Source organism: Melanerpes formicivorus, unplaced genomic scaffold, assembly GCF_026170545.1.
Source record: "Melanerpes formicivorus ecotype bairdi unplaced genomic scaffold, bMelFor1.0.p_v2 SCAF_33, whole genome shotgun sequence".
Taxonomy (NCBI): Eukaryota; Metazoa; Chordata; class Aves; order Piciformes; family Picidae; genus Melanerpes; species Melanerpes formicivorus.
The window spans coordinates 7,372,984-7,392,054 of NW_027142385.1; the positions used below are offsets into that span (position 1 = coordinate 7,372,984).

Below are 19,071 nucleotides of genomic sequence, written 5' to 3' on the forward strand. Positions count from 1 at the left end.
AAGACACAGGAGTCCAGGGTGCTCACTGCCTGCTTGCTCTTCTCCTCCAGGTACGGCAAGCTCCACGTGCAGGCAAATGGGGACCACGCCAGGCACGCTGTGGATGAGAGGACTGAGCTGAAGAAGTAAGTCTTGACCACCTGTGGGTGACCAGGAGAGGGCTGTCTGTGGCTGATAGATCTTTCAGATCCTGCCCCAGGCTGCTCCTGCTGCCCGGGGGGTGTTGGGGTGCAGGTGGAAATCTCCTGGCACCCGATTCTGTGGAGGCTGGAAGAGACCTCTGAGCTCAGCAAGTCACCCAGGCTTTGCCTGCTCTCCTCTGACCCCCACAGCACCATCTCCTCCATCCTGGGGGCCTGGCTGGACCAGTACTCAGAGGACTTCCGCAAGCCCCCAGACTTCTCCTGCCTCAAGCAGCTCATCTCCTACGTGCGCCACAACATCCCTGGCTCCGACCTGGAGCGCCGAGCGCGCATCCTGCTGGCCCAGTTCCAGCAGCAGGAGCAGAGCGAGTCTGAAGCAGAAGGTGAGGTCCTTTCCCTGCTTGTTGGGGCTGTTGGGCCAGGGGGCTGCTACTGGTGGGCATTGAGGGTCTCCAGACCCTCCACAACCACCACAAACCCTGCCTGCGCTGATTACGTGGAGCTGCCCCGGGAGGCTGATCCATCTGGAGCGGGAGTGGGATTTGTAGGTGGATTAGCCAACCTGCCTTTAATGCTCTGCAGACCTCCAGGTGGAAACCAACCACCCTGAGCCTGGTTTCTCGAGGTGGGAAGCCAGATGGAATTAAGAGCCCAGGGTGTGGGGTGTGGGTGCTCGCTGGGGGCTGGCGTGGGTTGGTGTTGTCTTCTGTCTCACAGCAGCACTCAGCTTCGTGTTGTCTTTCACAGCTGTGGACCATGGTGGCTGCACCTTCCAGCTGGTGGAGGAGAATGGGGTTGGAGAGGGGAAGCCAGACTTCCTCTCTTTCTCCCCAGAGATGGTGGCAGAGCAGTTCACACTGATGGACGCTGTGAGTATCCACCCAACAGCTGCCGCTGCCCAGCTGCTGCCTGCTGTGTCTCTTCCCTCCCATCTTCTCCTCCTGGCCTGTTCCCTTCCCAGAGACACCCATCTCCATCCCTGCCTTTGTCTTCCAGGAGCTGTTTAAGAAAGTGGTGCCTTACCACTGCCTGGGCTGCATCTGGTCGCAGCGAGACAAGAAGGGCAAGGAGCACCTGGCCCCCACCATCCGTGCCACGGTCTCGCAGTTCAACAGTGTGGCCAACTGTGTCATTGCCACCTGCCTGGGGGACAGGACCCTGAAGCCACAGCAGAGAGCTAAAGTGGTGGAGCGCTGGATCGAGGTGGCTAGGGTAGGACAGGAACCTAGAAGCATCCAAGCATAGAACTCTTGAGGCTGGAAGAGACCTTTGAGATCATCAAGTCCAACCTCTCACCTCGAGCTCAGTCCCACCCCTGCTGCTGAGCCACATCCCTCAGCACCACGTCCATGCATCTTTGCAATGCCTCCAGGGATGGGGACTCCACCACCTCCCTGGGCAGCCTGCTCCAGCACCTGAGAACCCTTGCTGGGAAGAAATTCTTCCTCATATCCAACCTGTTGCAACTTGAGGCCATTTCCTCTTGTCCTGTCACTTGTTGTGTATGAGAAGGGACCAACCCCCTCCACACTTGGCTCCAATCTCCTTTCAGGGAGCTGTAGAGAGCAATGAGCTCTCCCCTCAGCCTCCTTTTCTCCACACTGAACACCCCCAGCTCCCTCAGCTGCTCCTCCCCAGCCCTGTTCTCCAGACCCTTCCCCAGCTTTGTTGCCCTTCTCTGGACACGCTCCAGCCCCTCAGTGTCCTTGGAGTGAGGAGCCCCAAACTGAACCCAGTATTCGAGGTGTGGCTTCAGCAGTGCTCACCTCCTGCCTCCAGCCAGGGCTGAGGTTCCCAGCAGCCCCCTGGGATTTCCATAACTCTGAGCCCTGTCCTCTCCCTGTCTGTCCCCAGGAGTGTCGCATCCTGAAGAACTTCTCCTCCCTCCGAGCCATCCTCTCAGCTCTGCAGTGCAACGCAGTTCACCGCCTGAAGAAGACCTGGGACGAGGTCCTAAGGTAAAGCAGAGACTTCTGGACTCCTGCAGCCACGGGGAGGTTGTGCTGTGTGAATGTGTAGGTGGGAATCATCTCAGCTCCAGCGTTGCCACTTGGAGTGTGCCCAAAACCCAGCGACCTTCATAAGGTGTCAGGGACCTGAGGAGGGTGAGGAAAAGACTGCAGCATCACAGAATCATAGACTTGTCAGGGCTGGAAGGGACCTTGGGGATCCTCTAGCTCCAAACCCCCTGCCTTGGGTAGGGACACCTCACACTAGATTAGATTGCTCAGAGCCACATCCAGCCTGGCCCTAGAAACTTCCAGGGCTGAGGCTTCCACCACCTCCCTGGGCAACCTGTTGCCACCTCCACCTTGAAGTAGCCCCTAAAGAGCAAGTCCTTGCTAGAGCTGTGAGCACTGAGTGGGGGTCCTTTGGGCAGAAGAGAGCCCCAAAGAGGAGTGGCCAGGGTGGCACCATGGCTGATTGCCCCTCTTGTTTCCCCCTGAGCAGGGAGAGCTTCCGCACCTTCCACGAGCTCTCGGAGATCTTCTCCGACGAGAACAACCACTCGCTGAGCCGGGAGCTGCTCATCAAGGTATGCAGAAGGCTTCATGCTGATCCCAGCCACCAGGCTGCAGCCCTGGGGCTGGGCTTGAGTCACAGAATGGCCAGAGTTGGAAGGGACCTTAAAGGTCATCCAGTTCCAACCCCCACCACGATGGGCAGGGACACCTCCCACCAGCCCAGCTTGCTCAAAGCCTCATCCAGCCTGGCCTTGAACACCTCCAGGGAGGAGGCAGCCACAGCCTCCCTGGGCAACCTGTTCCAGTGTCTCCCCACCTCACAATAAAGAACTTCTTCCTGATGTCCAACCTAAATCTTCCCTGCTCTAGTTTCAAACCATTGTCCCTTGTCCTGTAGCCCCCTTCAAATCCTGGAAGGCTGCTCCAAGGTCTCCCCAGAGCCTTCTCTTCTCCAGGCCTAACACCCCTAACTGCTTCAGCCTGTCCTCATAGCAGAGGTTCTCCACCCCTCTGACCATCTTCGTGGCCCCCTCTGGACCCTGCACAGGCACAGCAGCTTGCTGGGTTTGAGGAGCAGGCAGAGTTTTTGGACCAGGCTGAGCTTTCTGCTTCTCCACTCCAAATTCATCATTGCTGGAGCCTGCAAAGCAATCCAGCAGCAGAGATAAGCAGTGGGCCAGGATCCAGTGCACTGAGTGATGGCTTCTTCCCAGAGGCAGCTGCACTTTTACAGCCCAGTGCAAAGGTCTTTTGATTTTTGGGTTGGGTTGTGGGGGTCGTGACAAGGGCTGCATCTTCCCTGTGGAGCCTCTCCCAGCCCAGCCCCAGTTTGAGGGGCTGTGAGAGGACACAAAATGCAAGAGGGAACAAAGCATCCCATGAAGGAGCTGTTTATGCAGAGCTGGAAATGGGAGCAGCAGTTCCCATTCAGTCAGCCTCTCCTCCCTGTGAGCCATGAAACAGCTCAGCTTTGATTTCCTCCTCTTCCCCTCCTCCCTCTTCCCCTCCACACACAGAGTTGTGCCAATACAAGCAGAGGGGGGATGTGGAATTTTAGCTCCTCTGTTTCCCACCCACGCTGATCCCTATCTCTCCCTACCCTCCAGGAGGGCACCTCCAAATTTGCCACCTTGGAGATCAACCCCAAGAGGGCTCAGAAGCGGCAGCAGCAGCAGCGAGAGATGGTGAGTCTGGCACAGCCACCCCCTGCCCCCTCCCCACACGCTGCCCAGGCTGCTCCTGGCTCTCTGCTGACCCTGGCTGTCCTTTGCTGTCCCCACAGGGCGTGATGCAGGGCACCATTCCCTACCTTGGCACCTTCCTCACGGACCTGGTGATGCTGGACACAGCCATGAAGGACTTCCTGGATGTATGTAACCTCCATCTCCACCTCTCTGCACAGCCACCACAGACCCTGGGCTGGTAGATGGAGGGACTGGTCCCTCATGTGTCCTGTGCCCAACACTGCAGCCTGGGCATCCCCTGTCTGACACTGCAGCCTGGGCTTCCTCTATCCAGTGCTGCACCTTCTGTAGCCTCTATCCAGCACTGCACACCCCACATCTGCCCCTGCACCTCCCTCTCTGTCTCCCCTGGCAATAGGTGACTCTTGTACTGCCCCTCACTGGAGACACCCACACTGCAGTGGCAGGAGCCAGGGTGCAGGGAGGGAGGGAGGGATGGGAAGGATATTTTTGTGCCTGCTCCACACTGACATTGTGCTCCCTCTTTTCCAGGGTGGGCTGATCAACTTTGAGAAGAGAAGGAAGGTGAGAGCCTTGCCCTGGCAGCAGCATGGCAGGGTGGAGGGAGGAGGCTGATGGCACAACCCACTTTGGGGTTGATCCTCCTCCTGTTTTATGCTGGATGTTCTTGGGGAGGGGGACTCTGGTCCTTCATAGCTGCCTCCTGTGTGTGGGACTGGGCTGCTGGTGGAGGAGGAGGCTGGGGCTGCCAGCCAGGTGTGGCCTCATGGTCCTTCCTTTGCTGCAGGAGTTCGAAGTCATTGCCCAGATCAAGCTGCTTCAGTCAGCCTGCAACAACTACAGCTTCACACAGGAGGATCAGTTCGTGGACTGGTTCCACAGCCTGGAGCGGCTCAGCGAGGCCGAGAGGTGAGCCTGAGCAGGCTGCAGGGCTGCTGGGGCCAGCAGCAGCTCCCACCAGGCATCTCCCCCAGCTGCTGAGCAGCTGCTGGCCCTGTGCTCTACTGGGCATGGTGCTCCCCGTGCCCAGGGCTGCACAGAGCTCAAACCTTCTCCCCTGCCCCCCCAGCTACGGGCTGTCGTGCGAGATCGAGCCGCTGTCCGAGTCGGCCAGCAACACGCTGAAGGCCAAGAAAAACACAGGAATCATCAAGAGGTGGAGCGAGTGAGTCTGCTGCTCCATGCTGGGGGGTGAGGGGGGAGCAGGGCCCAGCGTGGGGCATCCCCAGCTGAGCATCGCAGGGCACCCGGCTGGGCTGTCCAGAGAAGGGCAACGAAGCTGGGGAAGGGTCTGGAGAGCAGGGCTGGGGAGGGGCAGCTGAGGGAGCTGGGGGTGTGTAGTGTGGAGAAGAGGAGGCTGAGGGGAGAGCTCATTGCTCTCTCCCTGAAAGGAGGTTGGAGCCAGGTGGGGGTTGGTCTCCCTAATACCAGGTGATAGAAGGAGGGCAAATAGCTTCAAGCTGTGCCAGGGGAGGCTTAGGTTAGAGATTAGGAACAATTTCTTTGCTGCAAGAGTGGCCAGGGGTTGGCACAGGCTGCCCAGGGAGGTGGTGGAGTCCCCATGCCTGGAGGTGTTTAAGAACAGTGTGGTCACAGCACCTGGGGCCGTGGTTTAGTGGCCATGGTGGTGTTGGCTTGCTGGTTGGACTGGGTGACCTCAGAGAGCTTTTCCAGCCCAAGCAGTTCTGTGCCTCCATGAAGGGCTCCCTTGCTCTGCTCCCTCCTTACCCACCCCACGTCTCTCCTGGCAGCCGGCAGCCGCCCAGCACTGAGCCCTGTGCCAGTGGCAGCTCCCACTCGAAGTCCTTCGACCAGCTCAAGTGTGGGCAGTACCTGTGCAGCGGGGACGCCACCGACTCCGTCAGCGTCACCTCCGCCGGCTCCAGCAGCTCCGACGTGGAGGAGATCAACATCAGCTTCATCCCTGAGTCCCCTGACTGCCAGGAGAAGAAGGTATGGAGCAGCCCAGAGGGTCTGGGTCTCCAGAGGCGGGGGGTGGGGGGGTGGGAGTGGGGGACCCAGGGGCTGCTTTTTGACCCTCCAGGGCCGGGGCTGCCCCTGTGCCTCCGGCCGCTGGAGTCGTGTCGGTGCCCCCCCTCCCCTTGTCACAGGTCAGTGAGACCCCTCTGGCCTCCCTCCCCCAGCGCTGGTACGCCCCGTCTGTGGCCGACGGAGAAGCTAAACCCACTGTGTCCTCCGCATCCCCTCTCCTCCCTGCCCTCCAGTTCTGGGAGTCCACCTCCCTTTCCTCGCTGGACACGTCGGGCATCGGCTCGGGCTCCAGCAGTGCCTCGTCCTCCTCTGTCTCCTCCACGCCGGTGACAGCCTCCCGCACCCACAAGCGCTCGGTCTCCGGCATCTCCAGCTACTCCTCCCTCTCGCTCCCCCTCTACAACCAGCAGGTCGACGACTGCTGCATCATCCGCGTCAGCCTGGCCGTGGACAACGGCAACATGTACAAGAGCATCTTGGTTAGTGGAGACCCCCTCGGGGGGGGGACCACGGAGCTGCTGGGGGAAGGGTCTGTTGAAACAGGGCTGGTGAGGAGCAGCTGAGGGAGCTGGGCTTGGTTAGCCCGGAGAGAAGAGGAGGAAGCTGAGGGGAGAGCTCTGAGAGGAGGTTGGAGTGAGCTGGGGGTTGGTCTCTGCCCCTAGTTTCAGGTGGTAGAAGGAGAGGAAATGGCCTCAAGTTGTGCCAGGGGAGGGTTAGGTTGGAGATGAGGGAAGATTTCTTTGCTGCAAGAGTGGTCAGGGACTGGCACAGGCTGCCCAGGGAGGTGGTGGAGTCCCCATCCCTGGAGGTGTTTGAGAAACCTGTGGCCATGGCCCTCGGGGCCATGCTTTAGTGGCCACTTTGGGAGGAGGTGGGGGGAGGCTTTGTGGAGTTGTGCACCCCCAGGTTAACCAAGCTCTGCACTCACAGGTGACGAGCCAGGATAAGACCCCGGTCGTCATTCGCAAGGCCATGGCCAAACACAACCTGGATGGGGATCGGCCTGAGGACTATGAGCTGGTGCAGATCATCTCAGAGGAGAGAGGTGTGTGCTGGGCTGGGGGTGGGGGGCTCTCCCTGGGCCTCCAGCCCTGCCTGCCCATGCAGCCCAGCAGCCTGGGCAGCACCAAGGTGGAGCTGGGCTGGGAGGTGACAGCAAGAGGGATCTCAGCCCCTTGGGGACAGCTCTCAGCCCCACTCTGAGCCCCGTTTTGACCCCCCCTCTCCCTTGGTCCTTTCCCAGAGCTGAAGATCCCTGACAACGCCAACGTCTTCTACGCCATGAACTCGGCTGCCAACTACGACTTCGTGCTGAAGAAGCGAGGCTTCGCCAAGGGGGTGAAGATCAAGCATGGCTCCAGCTCCACCTTGCCCAGGATGAAGCAGAAAGGCCTGAAGATCGCCAAAGGCATCTTCTAGCCTCAGCCCCACTGCCACCCATCACCGACGGGGCCTTGGGGGGCAGGCTGCTCCGGGCTTGGCTGTGGCCGGGCCTGGCAGTGCCCGGCGCGGGGAGAGGAACCACCTCCAGCACCGAGAGCCTGGGGGGCAGCGGCAACCAGTGCCAGCCACCAGCTCTCCCTCCCTCTGCACAAGTCCCCCCTCTCTATCAGGTGTTTTTTTGTACCCAGGAAGGCAGCAGAGGGAGGGGCTGTGTCTCTCCTCTCTTTTATCCTTTTGTAAACCTTCCACGGGGCGACGCTCAGCCCAGAGCCGGAGCCTGCCTCTGCCGTAGGTGCCTTGTGCCCGAGCCAGCCGGGGAGCTGGCAGAGGGGCCCTTTGCAAGGAGCAGAGCACGAGCCAGCAGCCCAGGGCTGCACAAGCCCTCCCCACGCCGTGTGGTGCTCTCCTCCCTGGCTTTCCTGGCGTTGTTTCACCTCCACGTCCTTCCTCCCCGGGATACCTGGCGTGGACACCGCCGCCCGCCGCTGCCTGTCCTGCCCTCGGGGGAAGCCGTCGACGCCCCGGGCTGGGAGGCGAGCTGGAAAGGATGGAGGCCTGCTCGGAGCCCCGCGATGGAGCAGGTGCCTCGTGCTCTCAACTGGAAGCCTGCGTGGCCTCACTCCTCTCCCCCATCCAGCCCCCTCCTCCAGCTGGATCCGGATGGCCACGTCCAAACCTGCACCAAAGATGCGGCGCCAGCGTCTCCCTCTTCTGCCGGGGGGCGGAGAGCTGTGCGCCGTGCCCCCAGCGCTGCCAGCCTGAGGAGGAGGAGAGCAAACTTCTGTCCTGACTTGTGTAAATAAGAGACTTCTGGGTCTCGTGAGGAGAGCTCCCAGCTCCCACCACCGCCTGACCCACAGAAAAGTGCCACTCACCTTGGGCTTTAACCAGACTGTCTGAAACACTGACCAGGGGAGGAGCAGCAGGCAGACTTTCTTTCTTCCTTTTGCTTTTGTTTTATATATAAAACAAAGTTTACTGATTTCCTCCCCCTCCCCCCCCTCCCCTTTTCAATATTTATTGGTTGTAAATAGAAAGAGATGAACTTGTACATTTTACTAATCCAGCCTCCCCCCCTGCTCCCCCCTTGTCCTGCAGCCCAGTCCCTCTCCTCTCCCCCACCCTGCTTACTGAAGGCTGCTGGGAGGGAGCTGTTGCACTGGTGGGGTGCAGACCCCGCTGGCCACCCCCTCCCTTGTTTGTCTACCACTAGTTGCTCAAGCAGGGGCAGAGATGCTCATTTTAATCGTTGTAGGAAACACTAACTGAAGGGGGAAGCCCTTTTGTTTTTTGCTCCTGGCTCTCTCTCTCTTTGAAGCTCTTCCTTCCAGCCTCTCTTCCCCGGTTCCTGTCTGCCTGTGCTGCCAGGCAGGTTCGGCACCTTGCCCAGCCCAAGGAGAGGGGCCTGGGGATGCAGCAACACTGCAGGGCTGTGCTCAGCAGGCTGGGGCTGGGCTGCAGACCCCTGGCATGGGGTGGGGAAGAGGCTGCTTGGGTGGGAGCGTGGCTGGCACCGAGCTGTCCCAGCCCCGTGCCCCCTCGGGCGGCGTCGCCCAGCGCTGCACATGATGGGAGCCCCCTGGCTCCCTGACGCAGCGGCAGCCTCCTGCCTCCCACCCTGCCCGAAGCCCAGCCCTTGGCCACCAGCATCCTGGGGCCTGCCCTCTGCTCTGTGCCTGTCAGCTCCAGGCCCCTGCTGCTCCCCTCCCCTCCCACCAGTGCCACTGGAGGGACTGGCTGTACCATATGTATTTTGTACCACTTCAATGAAGGAGCACACTGCCCGGTGTGACTTGTACACAGCACTGTAATTAGTCTTTGCAATAAAATACTGATGCTCAGATGGCTCTGCTCCCAGCCAGGGCTTCTCCTGGCCTCCTTTCCCAAAATGCCAGCATGGTCCTGGAGAAAGAGGGGACCTGACTGCAGCCAAGGTGAGAGATTTGGGAAGGCAGCTTCTCCTCTCTGGTGTGTTGCCAGGGCAACTTCTCCTCTGTTCTGGTGCATCAACAGCTGGTTTGGATTCTGGGCATGCTCTTGGGAGTTTGTTGAGGTTGTTTGAAGGCTTTTTAGCCAGCAGTGATGTAGGCAATGGCTCCCTACCATCAGGAATGATGCCTGTCAGCAGGGCAGAGAGGTTGTTGTCATCTTAGTGCAAGTTCTGCTTTCCCACACCCTGGGCATGGTGGCTGAACCCTCAGCACTCAGGGGGCAAGAGCAGAGATAAATCTGCTCAACAGCAGCCAGACTGCTCCCTGACTTCATACATAGTCCAGAATCTCTGTCTCCATTTCATTTTCACTCCCATCAGAAGGCTTGAAGTCTTCTTCCTCCTCCTCCTCTTCATCATCCTCATCCTCTCCAGACTCATATGCCAGCTGCTCTTTGCCATCTTCACTGCTTGTTGTGTTTGAGAAAAGAGCTAAATTGGGAAGAAAGAAAGAGACTTTGATGCCTCCCTCAGTGGAACCTGAGGGCATTTGTAGCAGAGTTCATAACCCATGTGAGAAGAAGGCAGCAGCCAGAGGGGCACAGCTAATGTTGCGCAGCTAATAGAGTTTGATCAAGCCCAAAGCAATCTCTTCTCCTAATGCAGGAGAGCAGCACAACAGGAGAGCTGCAGTGCTGTGCCTCCTCTCCTAGCCAATTCTGAGCCAGTTCCCTGAGCTACTGCTTTGGCCCAGCAGCACACCAAAATGAGTTGCTCACTTCTTGGTCAATTAATAGCATCAATAAATAGTAAAATGCTCCCAACAGATCCATCAGGAAGAATTAAGATCCTGATTCTCACTGGGCAAAGCCATTTAAAACCTGAAGGTTGTGATACTGAGAAGCTGAACCAAAAAAACCTTTGCTCCCAGCCACTGCTAATCCCAACCCAAGTTCCTGCTGCAGGACAACAGCCTCAGCTGCTCACACAGTCATGAGCTACACCAGGTGTAGCACAAAGGAGGAGGTTAACAGTACCTGAATAGTACCTCCAGTAGCTGAAGAGGAACTACAAGAAAACTGGGGAGGGACTTAATTGGGGAGGGACTTTTCCCAAGGGCTTGTAGGGACAGGGCAAGAGGGAATGGATTGAATCTTGAGGAGAGGAGATTTAGACTGGAGATTAGGAAGAAATTCTTGAGAGGGAGGGTGGGGAGACACTGGAACAGGTTGCTTAGGGAGGTTGTGGATGCCCTCTCCCTGGAGGTGTTCAAGGCCAGGCTGGATGAAGCCTTGAGCAACCTGGGCTGGTGGGAGCTGTCCCTGTCCTTGGCAGGTGGGGTTGGAACTGGATGCTCTTTAAGGTCCCTTGCAACCCAACCCATGTGTGATTCTATAATTCAGACTTGCCATGGCCCTGGGCAGCCTGATCCAGTTGGAGGTGTCCCTGCTGCCTGCAGGGGGATAGGCCAAGACGACTCCCTTTGAGGCTCCCTTCCACCCCAACGCAATCTGTGTGATTCTCCGAAGTACAGGAGCATGACTGCCCCCAGTGCTGGCTGCCACAGCCTTCCTCAGCCCCCCAGGGCTCAACACCCTCAGGGAAGGTAGATGTTGATGCTGAGGTGCATCCTCACCAGGCCTGGTGGATCTGATGATCTGCTTTATCATCAGGGACATGGTGTCCCGCAGCTCGTCGCTGGTCTTGGGCAGGCACCAGCCGTCCCGCTCCGTGCACTCCGCCTCTGTGCCGTCGTTCCGGTGGATGATCTTCTGGAGGCTGAGAGAGCAGCAGAGGGCAAGGAATTGTTACACATCTTCTACACACTGGGCTTCAAATGAGAGCAGTTTACTTCCCTGAGGTGGAGCAGCTTGGTTGGTAACTGCCACAGGGGGGAAGTTTGTTCCCGCCTGAAAAGTTTGTTCCGTTCTTATTCTGAGTCACAGAATCGTTTAGGCTGCAGAAGACTGGAAAAGATCTGAGTCCAACCAATAACCCAACACTACCAAGCCTGCTGTTAAACCATGTCCCTCAGCACCACATCTACACAGCTCTGAAATCCCTCCAGGGATGGGGACTCCACCACTGCCCTGAGCAGCCTCTTTGTGCACAGAGCCTGTTCCTCATGTCCAACTGAATCCCCTCCTGGCACAACTTGAGGCCTTTTCCTCTCATCCTGTCACTTGCTACTTGGGAAAAGAAACCAGCACACCTGGCTCCAACCTCCTTTCAGGGAGCTGCAGAGAGCAATGAGGCCTCCCCTCAGCCTTCTCCACACTGAACACCCCCAGTTCCCTCAGCTGCTCCTCACCAGCCCTGTTCTCCAGACCCTTCCCCAGCTTGGTTGCCCTTCTCTGGATGTGCTCCAGGCCCTCATTGTCTTTATTGCAGTGATGGGAAGAAGCTAAACACCTCTTAAATATCTGGTGGAGAAGAGAGAGGGGAATGGCCTGGATATAAGCAAGATCCAGGCTCTGACCTCTAGCTGTGGCAGCAGGCTCAGCTGCCAGGGGGCAGTACCTGTCCACGTTGAGGTCACAGAGCTGGTAGAACATCTGCCGGTAGGGGGGCAAGGCTCCTTCCCGGAAAATGTAGATGGAGTCCTGAGGGGAAGAAAGCAGGGAAGGATTCATGAGCCCCACAGCTCTGGCATAACTGAAAAGCACTTCAGTGGCCTGGTTCAAGAAGGCACTTCCAACACTAATCAGTTCCAGGGCTTGGTTGTTCACATGGCCAAGGATAAAGCTGAATAAGGAAGGCAGAACAATATCATAGCATCACACAACAGCTCAGGTTGGAAGGGACCTCAAGAGTTGATCTGCTCCAACCTCTCCACACCTCTCAGCTAGACTCAGCTGCTCCAGGCCTCATCCAACCTGGCCCTGAACACCCCTCATCACCTCTAAGGTTAGGCCTGAGCAGAACAATCCCATGGGGTAGTATGGAAGGGACACACTCAGTGCAGTGCAGGGAAGTGCTGTAGTGATGTGGACAATCAGCAGCTTCCAGGTACGCCTGAGGTCATCAGCTCACCCACAGATGTCCCCTTAATGACTGTCTGAAGAGGGAACCCCACCTTTTCAGTCAGGGATTTCAAGCTGCTGGTAGAAGAGAGGGTTGCTCACCTTCAGTTTGTACGTGCTGGAGGCAGGCTTCTTCGCCCCGCCGGCAGCCGCCGTGCCCAGCCCCTGCTTCAGGTCATGCACACTGACTGTGTGACTTACTGAAAGACACAGAAAGAGAGCCCTAGCCAGGGCTCTTCCACTCTGCCTCTGCCTTGGTTTGGCTGGGAGAGAATCCCAGGCCAGCCATGCTCTGCAGGCCATCAGCAGTGTTGAGCTAGCCAGGAGCTTAAGCTGGGAGGAGGCAAAAGGCAGGGCAGCTGCCCTGGGCCGGCTGCAGGTGTGCCTCATCCCATCAGCATCATGCTCAGTATAAAAGGGGCAGTTTGCTGAGGATGGGGGCTGCTCCTGCATCTCTCTATCCCTTCCTCCTTCTCCCCCTCATTCCTTCCTCCTTCTCCCCCTCATTCCTGGAGGGCTTTGTTCACCAGCCTGCTCCTGATGCCTCTTTCCTGCTTCTTCTGACCACCATTCACTAGGCTGAGCATAACTTTAGACACTTTTAATCTGCATCAGTATTAGCATTTGGTTTGCTGCTTCATTAAATCCATTTTCAATTCACTCCCTGGGGCTCCTCTCCCTTCCCTGATTCCCTATCCCAGCTGGAGAGGGAGTGATAAAACAACTGCCACAACTTTAGGCCAGGGCAGGGGCTAAATGAGGACAGCTGGTCAGCAAAACCCAAAGCCACCCAGCAACTGAGCATGTGGTGCTCCTTCTTCAGAGCTTCTTCAGCCAGCCAGAGGAAAAGGGGTGAGTCTAGAGGTTTTTTTCTCCATTTTTCTGTCCTTTTGACCATTTCTACTCTCCCTTAATGATGAAAACAACTCTTCCCTTGCCCTGCACTATCACTGAAGTGAATGCTGAGGTCTCAGTGTTGCTTGCTGCCTTCTGCCTGCTAATAGCAGCTGTGGTTCAGCCAGACATGCACCAGAGACTCACAGAATCATTTTGGTTGGAAAAGACCTCTAAGACTATTGAACCCAATCATTCTCTGCCATGTTTGGGGCTAAACCATGTCCCTCAGCACCACACCTCTGCATCTGATCAACACCTCCAGGGATAGGGATTTGACCTCCCTGGGGAGCCTGTGCCAGTCTTTGAGAACCCTTTCAGTGAAGAAGTTTCTTCTAATGCCCAACCTAAACCTCCCCTGGGGGGCAACTTGAGGACATATCCTCTTGTTACCAGTGAGGAGAGACCAACCCCCACCTCCCTATAACCACCTCTCCCAGCACCTCCCAGCAGGAGGCTCTGCTGCTGGCTCAACAGCACCACCATATTCTAACCAGCTCCAGTTTGGGCTCAGCTGGACCACAGAAGACCTTTTCACACCCAGAAGAGCCAAGCAGCCCTTCTGCAGGGCTGGGCTCCATACCTTGCTTCTTGACTGTGATGGGCAGGCTGTAGTTATAGGTGCTGCGTTTTGCTTTCACAGGCATATCGTTAGGGGCGTAACCTAGAGGAGAGAAAAGAAAACCACTGATGAGCTGAGGGTGAGCTCTCCCTGGCTCAGTAACAAGTGCTGAAAGGCTAGGTGGCCTTTGGGATATGTTGACTTTGTAGCAAGATAAGAGGAGAAGTATCAGACCAACAAAACCCTTGAATTTGCATAGAGGGAGATGTGATCTGATGGCACTGAGGATGCAGCTCTGTCATGGAGATAGTAGATGAGCTCAGAAAGTCCTTTCCCTCAGCAAAATCAGAGCAAGGGAGCTCTGTTCCCTTGTGTCTCAAGGTCTGAGACCTCACATCAGGAAGGGAAGTTGAGTTTCTTGAGGAAAAGCCTCCATGAGCATCTACTGCTCAGTGTCTCCCCTGAGCAAAGGGAAGATCATGGTCTGGGCTGGAAAGGATCTCTGAAGGTCATCTAGTCTAACCCCCTCTGCAGTAAGCAGGGGCATCCTCAAGATGGTCTCCCCCATCCACTGGGGCTTAAAGACATGGAGGAGGGAAGTCAGCCAGCTGCCCCTGAGCCTGGGGTGTGCCTGATGAGGAAAGACTGCACACTATCACATAAAGCATTAAAGGAGCTCAAGGAAGAACCACAGCAAGCAATGAATGAGCTTAGAAAGTGTCATCTTCATCAGGACAAAGGAGTCTGAAAAGCCAGTAAGAAGAGAAGCACTACCAGGAGTAAGCAGAAAGCAGAGAGAGCAGCTCTGGGTTGGCTCCTTTTACCATATTTCATTCCACAGCGAATTCTGAAGTCCAGAACTTGGTAGATCTTTGCCTCAGGATCTTTTCTGGGGTCATAGCCAAACCTAACCCACAAGCTTCTCCATGGACCTGTTAACTGCACAAGCACAAGAGGGAAGATGGTTACAAAACCTCAGCACTGTTACAGGGGTTCTTCAGTTCTTAGGTGATCCTAAGGTCTCCCATTTGGGCCCAAAGGTGACTTCTTTTAGCAGCTCTTTCCATGGGTTTTTTCCCCCCTCATGTTTCTATATCCTGAAACTCAGGCCATCAATGCAACAACACACAAATATCTGTGTGCTTGCACAAGCTAAAATGCAAGGAAAATGCTGCCTCCAGATGGACAGCTGATGTGAGTGCCTGACTGAAGTGAACTGATGGTAAGAACCACTGGAGTAAACAGTTCCTGCAGCTTCCATGGCTTTAAGTTCTGTTCCAAAGCAAAGTTCTCCTTCCCTCTTTCTCTTTACACACCATTAAGCTTAGGTTCTTAGTGGTAGGACCAGGAATCATAGAAACAGACTGTGAAAGAGTTGGAAGGGACCTCCAGAGATCACCAGGTCTAACTCCCTCCCAAAGCAGGATCACCCAGGGCAGGAACACATCCAGGCTGGCTTTGGAAGTTTCCAAGGAAGGAGACTCCACAACCTCTCTGGGCAGCCTGCTCCAGGGCTCTTTCACTGTGAGGGTGGCAAAGTTTCTCCTCATGTTAAGGTGGAACCTCCTGGGTTCTAGTCCACATCCCTTATTCCTTGTCTTACTACTGGGTGCCACTGAAAAGAGCCTGTCCCTGTTCTCCTGACACCCACCCCTCAGATATTTATAGACACTGATCAGATCCCCTCTCAGCCTTCTCTTCTCCACACTAAACAGTGTCAGTTCTCTCAGTCTTTCTTCATAGGAGAAATGTTCAAGTCCCTTACTCATCCTTGTAGCTCTTCATTGGAGTCTGTCCAGTAGACTCTTGTCTTTGTTGAACCAGAGAGCCCAACCCAGATGGACCTTCAGACATGCACAAGGGGCAAACTCACCATGTAATAGGCCAAATATGGCAGCAGAAGCTTCAGCTTGTCTGGGTGGACACTGATGTTGGCTTTTACTGCATTCCGAGACCAGACAGGACGGACCTCAAAGAGCTGCAAGAGCAGAGGAGAGTGAGAAGTAGCTCAGCAACAGCAGGGCAGCTGCCCACGGGGGCTGCCTTCTGTACCAGGGCTTTTGGCCCTTCATCCCATCTACTGGCATCTCATGGCACAAAAAGGAACCTGATGTGAGTTGGCTGCAAGGAAAGGTTCAGCTCTGGACTCGCAGAAGAGTGACAGTGGCACCGAGCGACACTTGCTGCAGCAGTCACAACCACCAGGAACCTTAGGGGAAGCCACAGGAAGTGGCTGCACACAGCTCAGGACTAAGGCACCTACCTTTCTCAGCTCTTCCTCCACCTTTTTATCCACAGGATTGGTGCACACCTTCCTCCAGGTCTGCACAGCAGCATCCAGGGGTTTGGTTGGGATTTCTTCATCATCAAAGTTCACAAAGATGGCATTGTGCGGGCGCCTGGCCCTGCTCAGGCCAATCAGGTTCTCAGCAGACACCTGGGGGTTGTTGTATCCCTCCCTAGGAAAGAGGGAAAGGAGCTGCATTACCTCCTGCCTATGGCACACAAGAACCAGGAGCCTTCACTGGAACATGTGACAATGAAGTTTGTGCTCCAAATTCTGGAAGAGAAGGGACTCTGCTGTCGAGACTGCAGCTCAGGAGGGGTGCAGGGACAATGCAGCTGAGATGATTTTGTATTTTGTTTGAAGTGCCAAGGAAGGACCAGGAAAGATGCTTCTGTGGGAGATCTCACAGATTGTTCTGTGAGAGGCCCTCCTGAGGCCAACCAGTGCAGCTAAGCTGAATGGATTGTATGTGAAGGTGCTGCTGAAGGACAGCAGTGAGAGAAATGAAAGATGCTTCTGTGGGAGATCTCACAGACTGTTCTGGAAAAAACCCAACCAGAGGGGGGTCAAGAAGGAGCAGGTGTGGTGAGCATGGCCACAGCAACTGTTGGCATCCACTCCTGCACACTCTCCCCTCAGCTCCAGCCCACTGGCAGCAGGCACAAAGCTGAGCTCCCTGCCCCCCACCCTGTGTGCAGTGTGCTGCTGGGGGGCAGTCATCTTCTCCACACCTCCAGGTCCTCACACCTGGCAAATCCTCAAGTAGACCTGAGGTTTTCTCCAAGCATGCCTGCCTCTGTTGTGTACCAAATCAGGAGGCATGAAAGAGAAGGGGGCAGAAGGTGAAGTGCATGAAGAATGTATTTAGCGCTGCTCTGATGCTTCCAGAGCACAGATCCTGCAACACTGGAGTCAGAATGGAGCAGAGGCAGCTTCAAGTGATGGAAAAGGTAAGGTTAACTTGAAGACTTGTCTGCCAGAATTATATAGCAAACAAAGAACTGTTTCCTTACTCATCCACTGCAGAAGCAAGAGCAATTTGCTAGCTGCTGAGAGGTGGCACTGACCGGTGCTGGATGTCTGGCCGATAGAAATAGTCCACAGGAGTGTCCAGGCGTGAGAAAATCGGTGGTGGGATGTAGAGAGGCAATTCTCTGTTGAAGAACTCTTCCTTCTCGGGTTTGAGCATTAGGACTTTGTCATACATGGAGGTGTGTTTGCCAGCAGGGCCGGAGTGCATTGCCAGGTACTGGAAATCAGACATTCCTGTGAGAAACAGAAGGGAGGTCACTCTGTGGCTCCTGGTGGATACATCAACGCTGCTCACAGCACTCAGCTTCCAGGAGCAGGAGCCTGAGAAGGTGATGCAAAGCTTTACACAGCAAGGAGACTTGATTGTCCTGCTAGTCCTCAGTTTTTGGAGGGAAACACCTCCCTTTCCCAACAGACAAATTCACCTTTAAGCCATGTGGCCACCAAGCCAAATATTACCTTGGAATTTGTAAACAGTGGTGACAGTCCCAAGAATTTCCATTTCAAACTCAACTTCTGGCTGGATTTGTTCTTCAGTGTCCACCTGCTTCTTCCTCTTCTTTGTCCTCCTCCTCACCTTGAGCAGCATGGTGGAGGTGGGGAAGCGATTGGCACACACAGGGTGGCAGTAAGGGTCCTTGGGGCGAAAATACAGCTCCAGCCTTTTGGCAGGGTCTGCATAGATCTGCCAGCAAGGGAAGCACAGTCGCCATTAGCAGCCCTCCTGCACAACCCTTCTCCGCTGGCCTCCATCCCTCCACCTCAGGGCTATGACTCCCTTCTCATCCAAACCAGCAGCTCATCACGGGGACAAGCAGCCGCTCCCACCCTGCCCGACCCCTCCGGTTCCCTCTCCCGTGGAGAGCAGCCCAGGTGAGCGTGGGGTCTGCGTGGGGGCAGGCAGGACCTGAGCAGCGCGGACTGGCGGGGGAAACCTGCAGCAGGTGGTTCCCCGGCTCCAGCCCCCTCCAGGGCCGGGCTCCCCGCTGCACGCCACCATGAGCCTGCAAAGCCGCCAGCATCTCACGACCCCCTCCCGCTCCCCGGGGCTCGGCTCACCCGCGACACCCCCTGCTCTCCTCCCAGCGTCTGCAGCATGGCCCCGACGTCCCGCACCAGCCCCGGGTACTCCACGCACACCAACCGCGGCGTGCGGGGCAGCTCCAGCACGGCCGAGCCCCGCTCACCCCATTCCCTCCCCGCCGCCATCGCTCCCCCGCTCCGCTCCCCACGCGGGTCCCCTCCCGCCAGCCGCGTCCCCCTTCCCCACGCGGGTCCCCTCCGGCCAGCCGCGTCCCCCTTCCCCACGCGGGTCCCCTCCGGCCAGCCGCGTCCCCCTTCCCCACGCGGGTCCCCTCCGGCCAGCCGCGTCCCCCTTCCCCGCGCGGGTCCCTCCCGCCAGCCGCGTCCCCCCACACCCCGCCGGCCCCGGCACGAAGGTTCCGCCGCACAATGGTTCCTAGAGCGGCGAGGCGCGGCTCGCAGGATTCCCGTGTGGGTGCGGAGCTAGAGGCTGGGAGATTATCATGGCCCTGGGTTTCAACTAAAAGAGGGAGATTTAGACCAGAGAGAAAGAGGACATTTTTTCACACTAAGGATGCTGAGACCCTGGCCCAGGGTGCCCAGAGAGGTGGGAGCTGCCCCATCCCTGCAACCATTCCGGCTCAGGTTGTTTGGAGCTGTGAGCAGCCTGCTCACAGGCATGTCCCTGCAGCCTGCAGGGAGGTTGGATCAGATGGACTTTAAAGGTCCCTTCCAATGCAAACTCTTCTGTGATTCTCCCACTGGGCCTTCCCTGCTGGGCTTCACACAGGTAACAAGAGGAAAGAAACCCTGAGCCAAAGGGCTGCCAGAGCAAGCTGAGGCATGGCTCTGTGTTAGCAGCTGAGCCATGGCTCTGTGTTAGCAGCTTCACCAGGACACTGCTGTGTTTTGGGCCAGGGGAACACATTTTGCCTAGAGACTGGATGTCACTTGCTGCCTGACCTTTATGTTAGGGAGAGAACACCACCATGGCAAAGACACAGAGAAGCCAGCAGCACTTAGTTGAATGCAAACTTTTAATGAATTTGGCCTCTCTTTGAGAGGTGATTTT

The 19,071-nt window shown here is 56.6% G+C and overlaps 2 protein-coding genes across 6 annotated transcripts in view; one reads left to right on the forward strand and one right to left on the reverse strand.

The window, feature by feature from the left end:
• RALGDS (ral guanine nucleotide dissociation stimulator) overlaps positions 1–9,091 on the forward strand; it is a 64,061-nt gene extending 54,970 nt beyond the window's left edge. For 3 of the 5 annotated variants that reach the window (XM_068155928.1, XM_068155926.1, XM_068155924.1), the window contains exons 4-18: positions 51–125; positions 333–526; positions 891–1,012; positions 1,140–1,355; positions 1,998–2,101; positions 2,595–2,679; positions 3,715–3,792; positions 3,891–3,977; positions 4,345–4,377; positions 4,601–4,722; positions 4,883–4,978; positions 5,565–5,766; positions 5,925–6,284; positions 6,736–6,850; positions 7,049–9,091. In XM_068155928.1, coding sequence (XP_068012029.1) covers positions 51–125; positions 333–526; positions 891–1,012; positions 1,140–1,355; positions 1,998–2,101; positions 2,595–2,679; positions 3,715–3,792; positions 3,891–3,977; positions 4,345–4,377; positions 4,601–4,722; positions 4,883–4,978; positions 5,565–5,766; positions 5,925–6,284; positions 6,736–6,850; positions 7,049–7,224 — 2,065 coding nt within the window. In that variant the 3' untranslated portion in view covers positions 7,225–9,091. The remainder of the gene's footprint in view (positions 1–50; positions 126–332; positions 527–890; positions 1,013–1,139; positions 1,356–1,997; positions 2,102–2,594; positions 2,680–3,714; positions 3,793–3,890; positions 3,978–4,344; positions 4,378–4,600; positions 4,723–4,882; positions 4,979–5,564; positions 5,767–5,924; positions 6,285–6,735; positions 6,851–7,048) is intronic. The other 2 variants (XM_068155925.1, XM_068155927.1) reach the window with 2 other exon arrangements.
• On the reverse strand, positions 9,046–18,200 carry GTF3C5 (general transcription factor IIIC subunit 5). The gene is made up of 11 exons (XM_068155929.1): positions 18,036–18,200; positions 17,436–17,661; positions 17,012–17,210; positions 15,921–16,116; positions 15,531–15,635; positions 14,482–14,596; positions 13,679–13,759; positions 12,304–12,401; positions 11,699–11,781; positions 10,815–10,957; positions 9,046–9,670 (listed from the first exon to the last, which is right to left on the reverse strand). The coding sequence occupies exons 1-11, from the start codon at positions 18,183–18,185 to the stop codon at positions 9,510–9,512; spliced, it is 1,557 nt and encodes a 518-aa protein (XP_068012030.1). The 5' UTR covers positions 18,186–18,200; the 3' UTR covers positions 9,046–9,509.
• Between the last annotated feature and the right edge of the window lie 871 nt (positions 18,201–19,071).

Bases quoted from the DNA above. Each gene is read 5' to 3' on its own strand.
- GTF3C5 (XM_068155929.1), bottom strand. From the start codon at position 18,185: ATGGCGGCGGGGAGGGAATGGGGTGAGCGGGGCTCGGCCGTGCTGGAG. The intron at 15,636-15,920 runs GTAGGTGCCTTA...CTGCTCTTGCAG, and splicing joins TGGAGGAAGAGCTGAGAAAG to CTCTTTGAGGTCCGTCCTGT. The intron at 13,760-14,481 runs GTAAAAGGAGCC...TCTCTCCTCTAG, and splicing joins TCGCTGTGGAATGAAATATG to GTTACGCCCCTAACGATATG.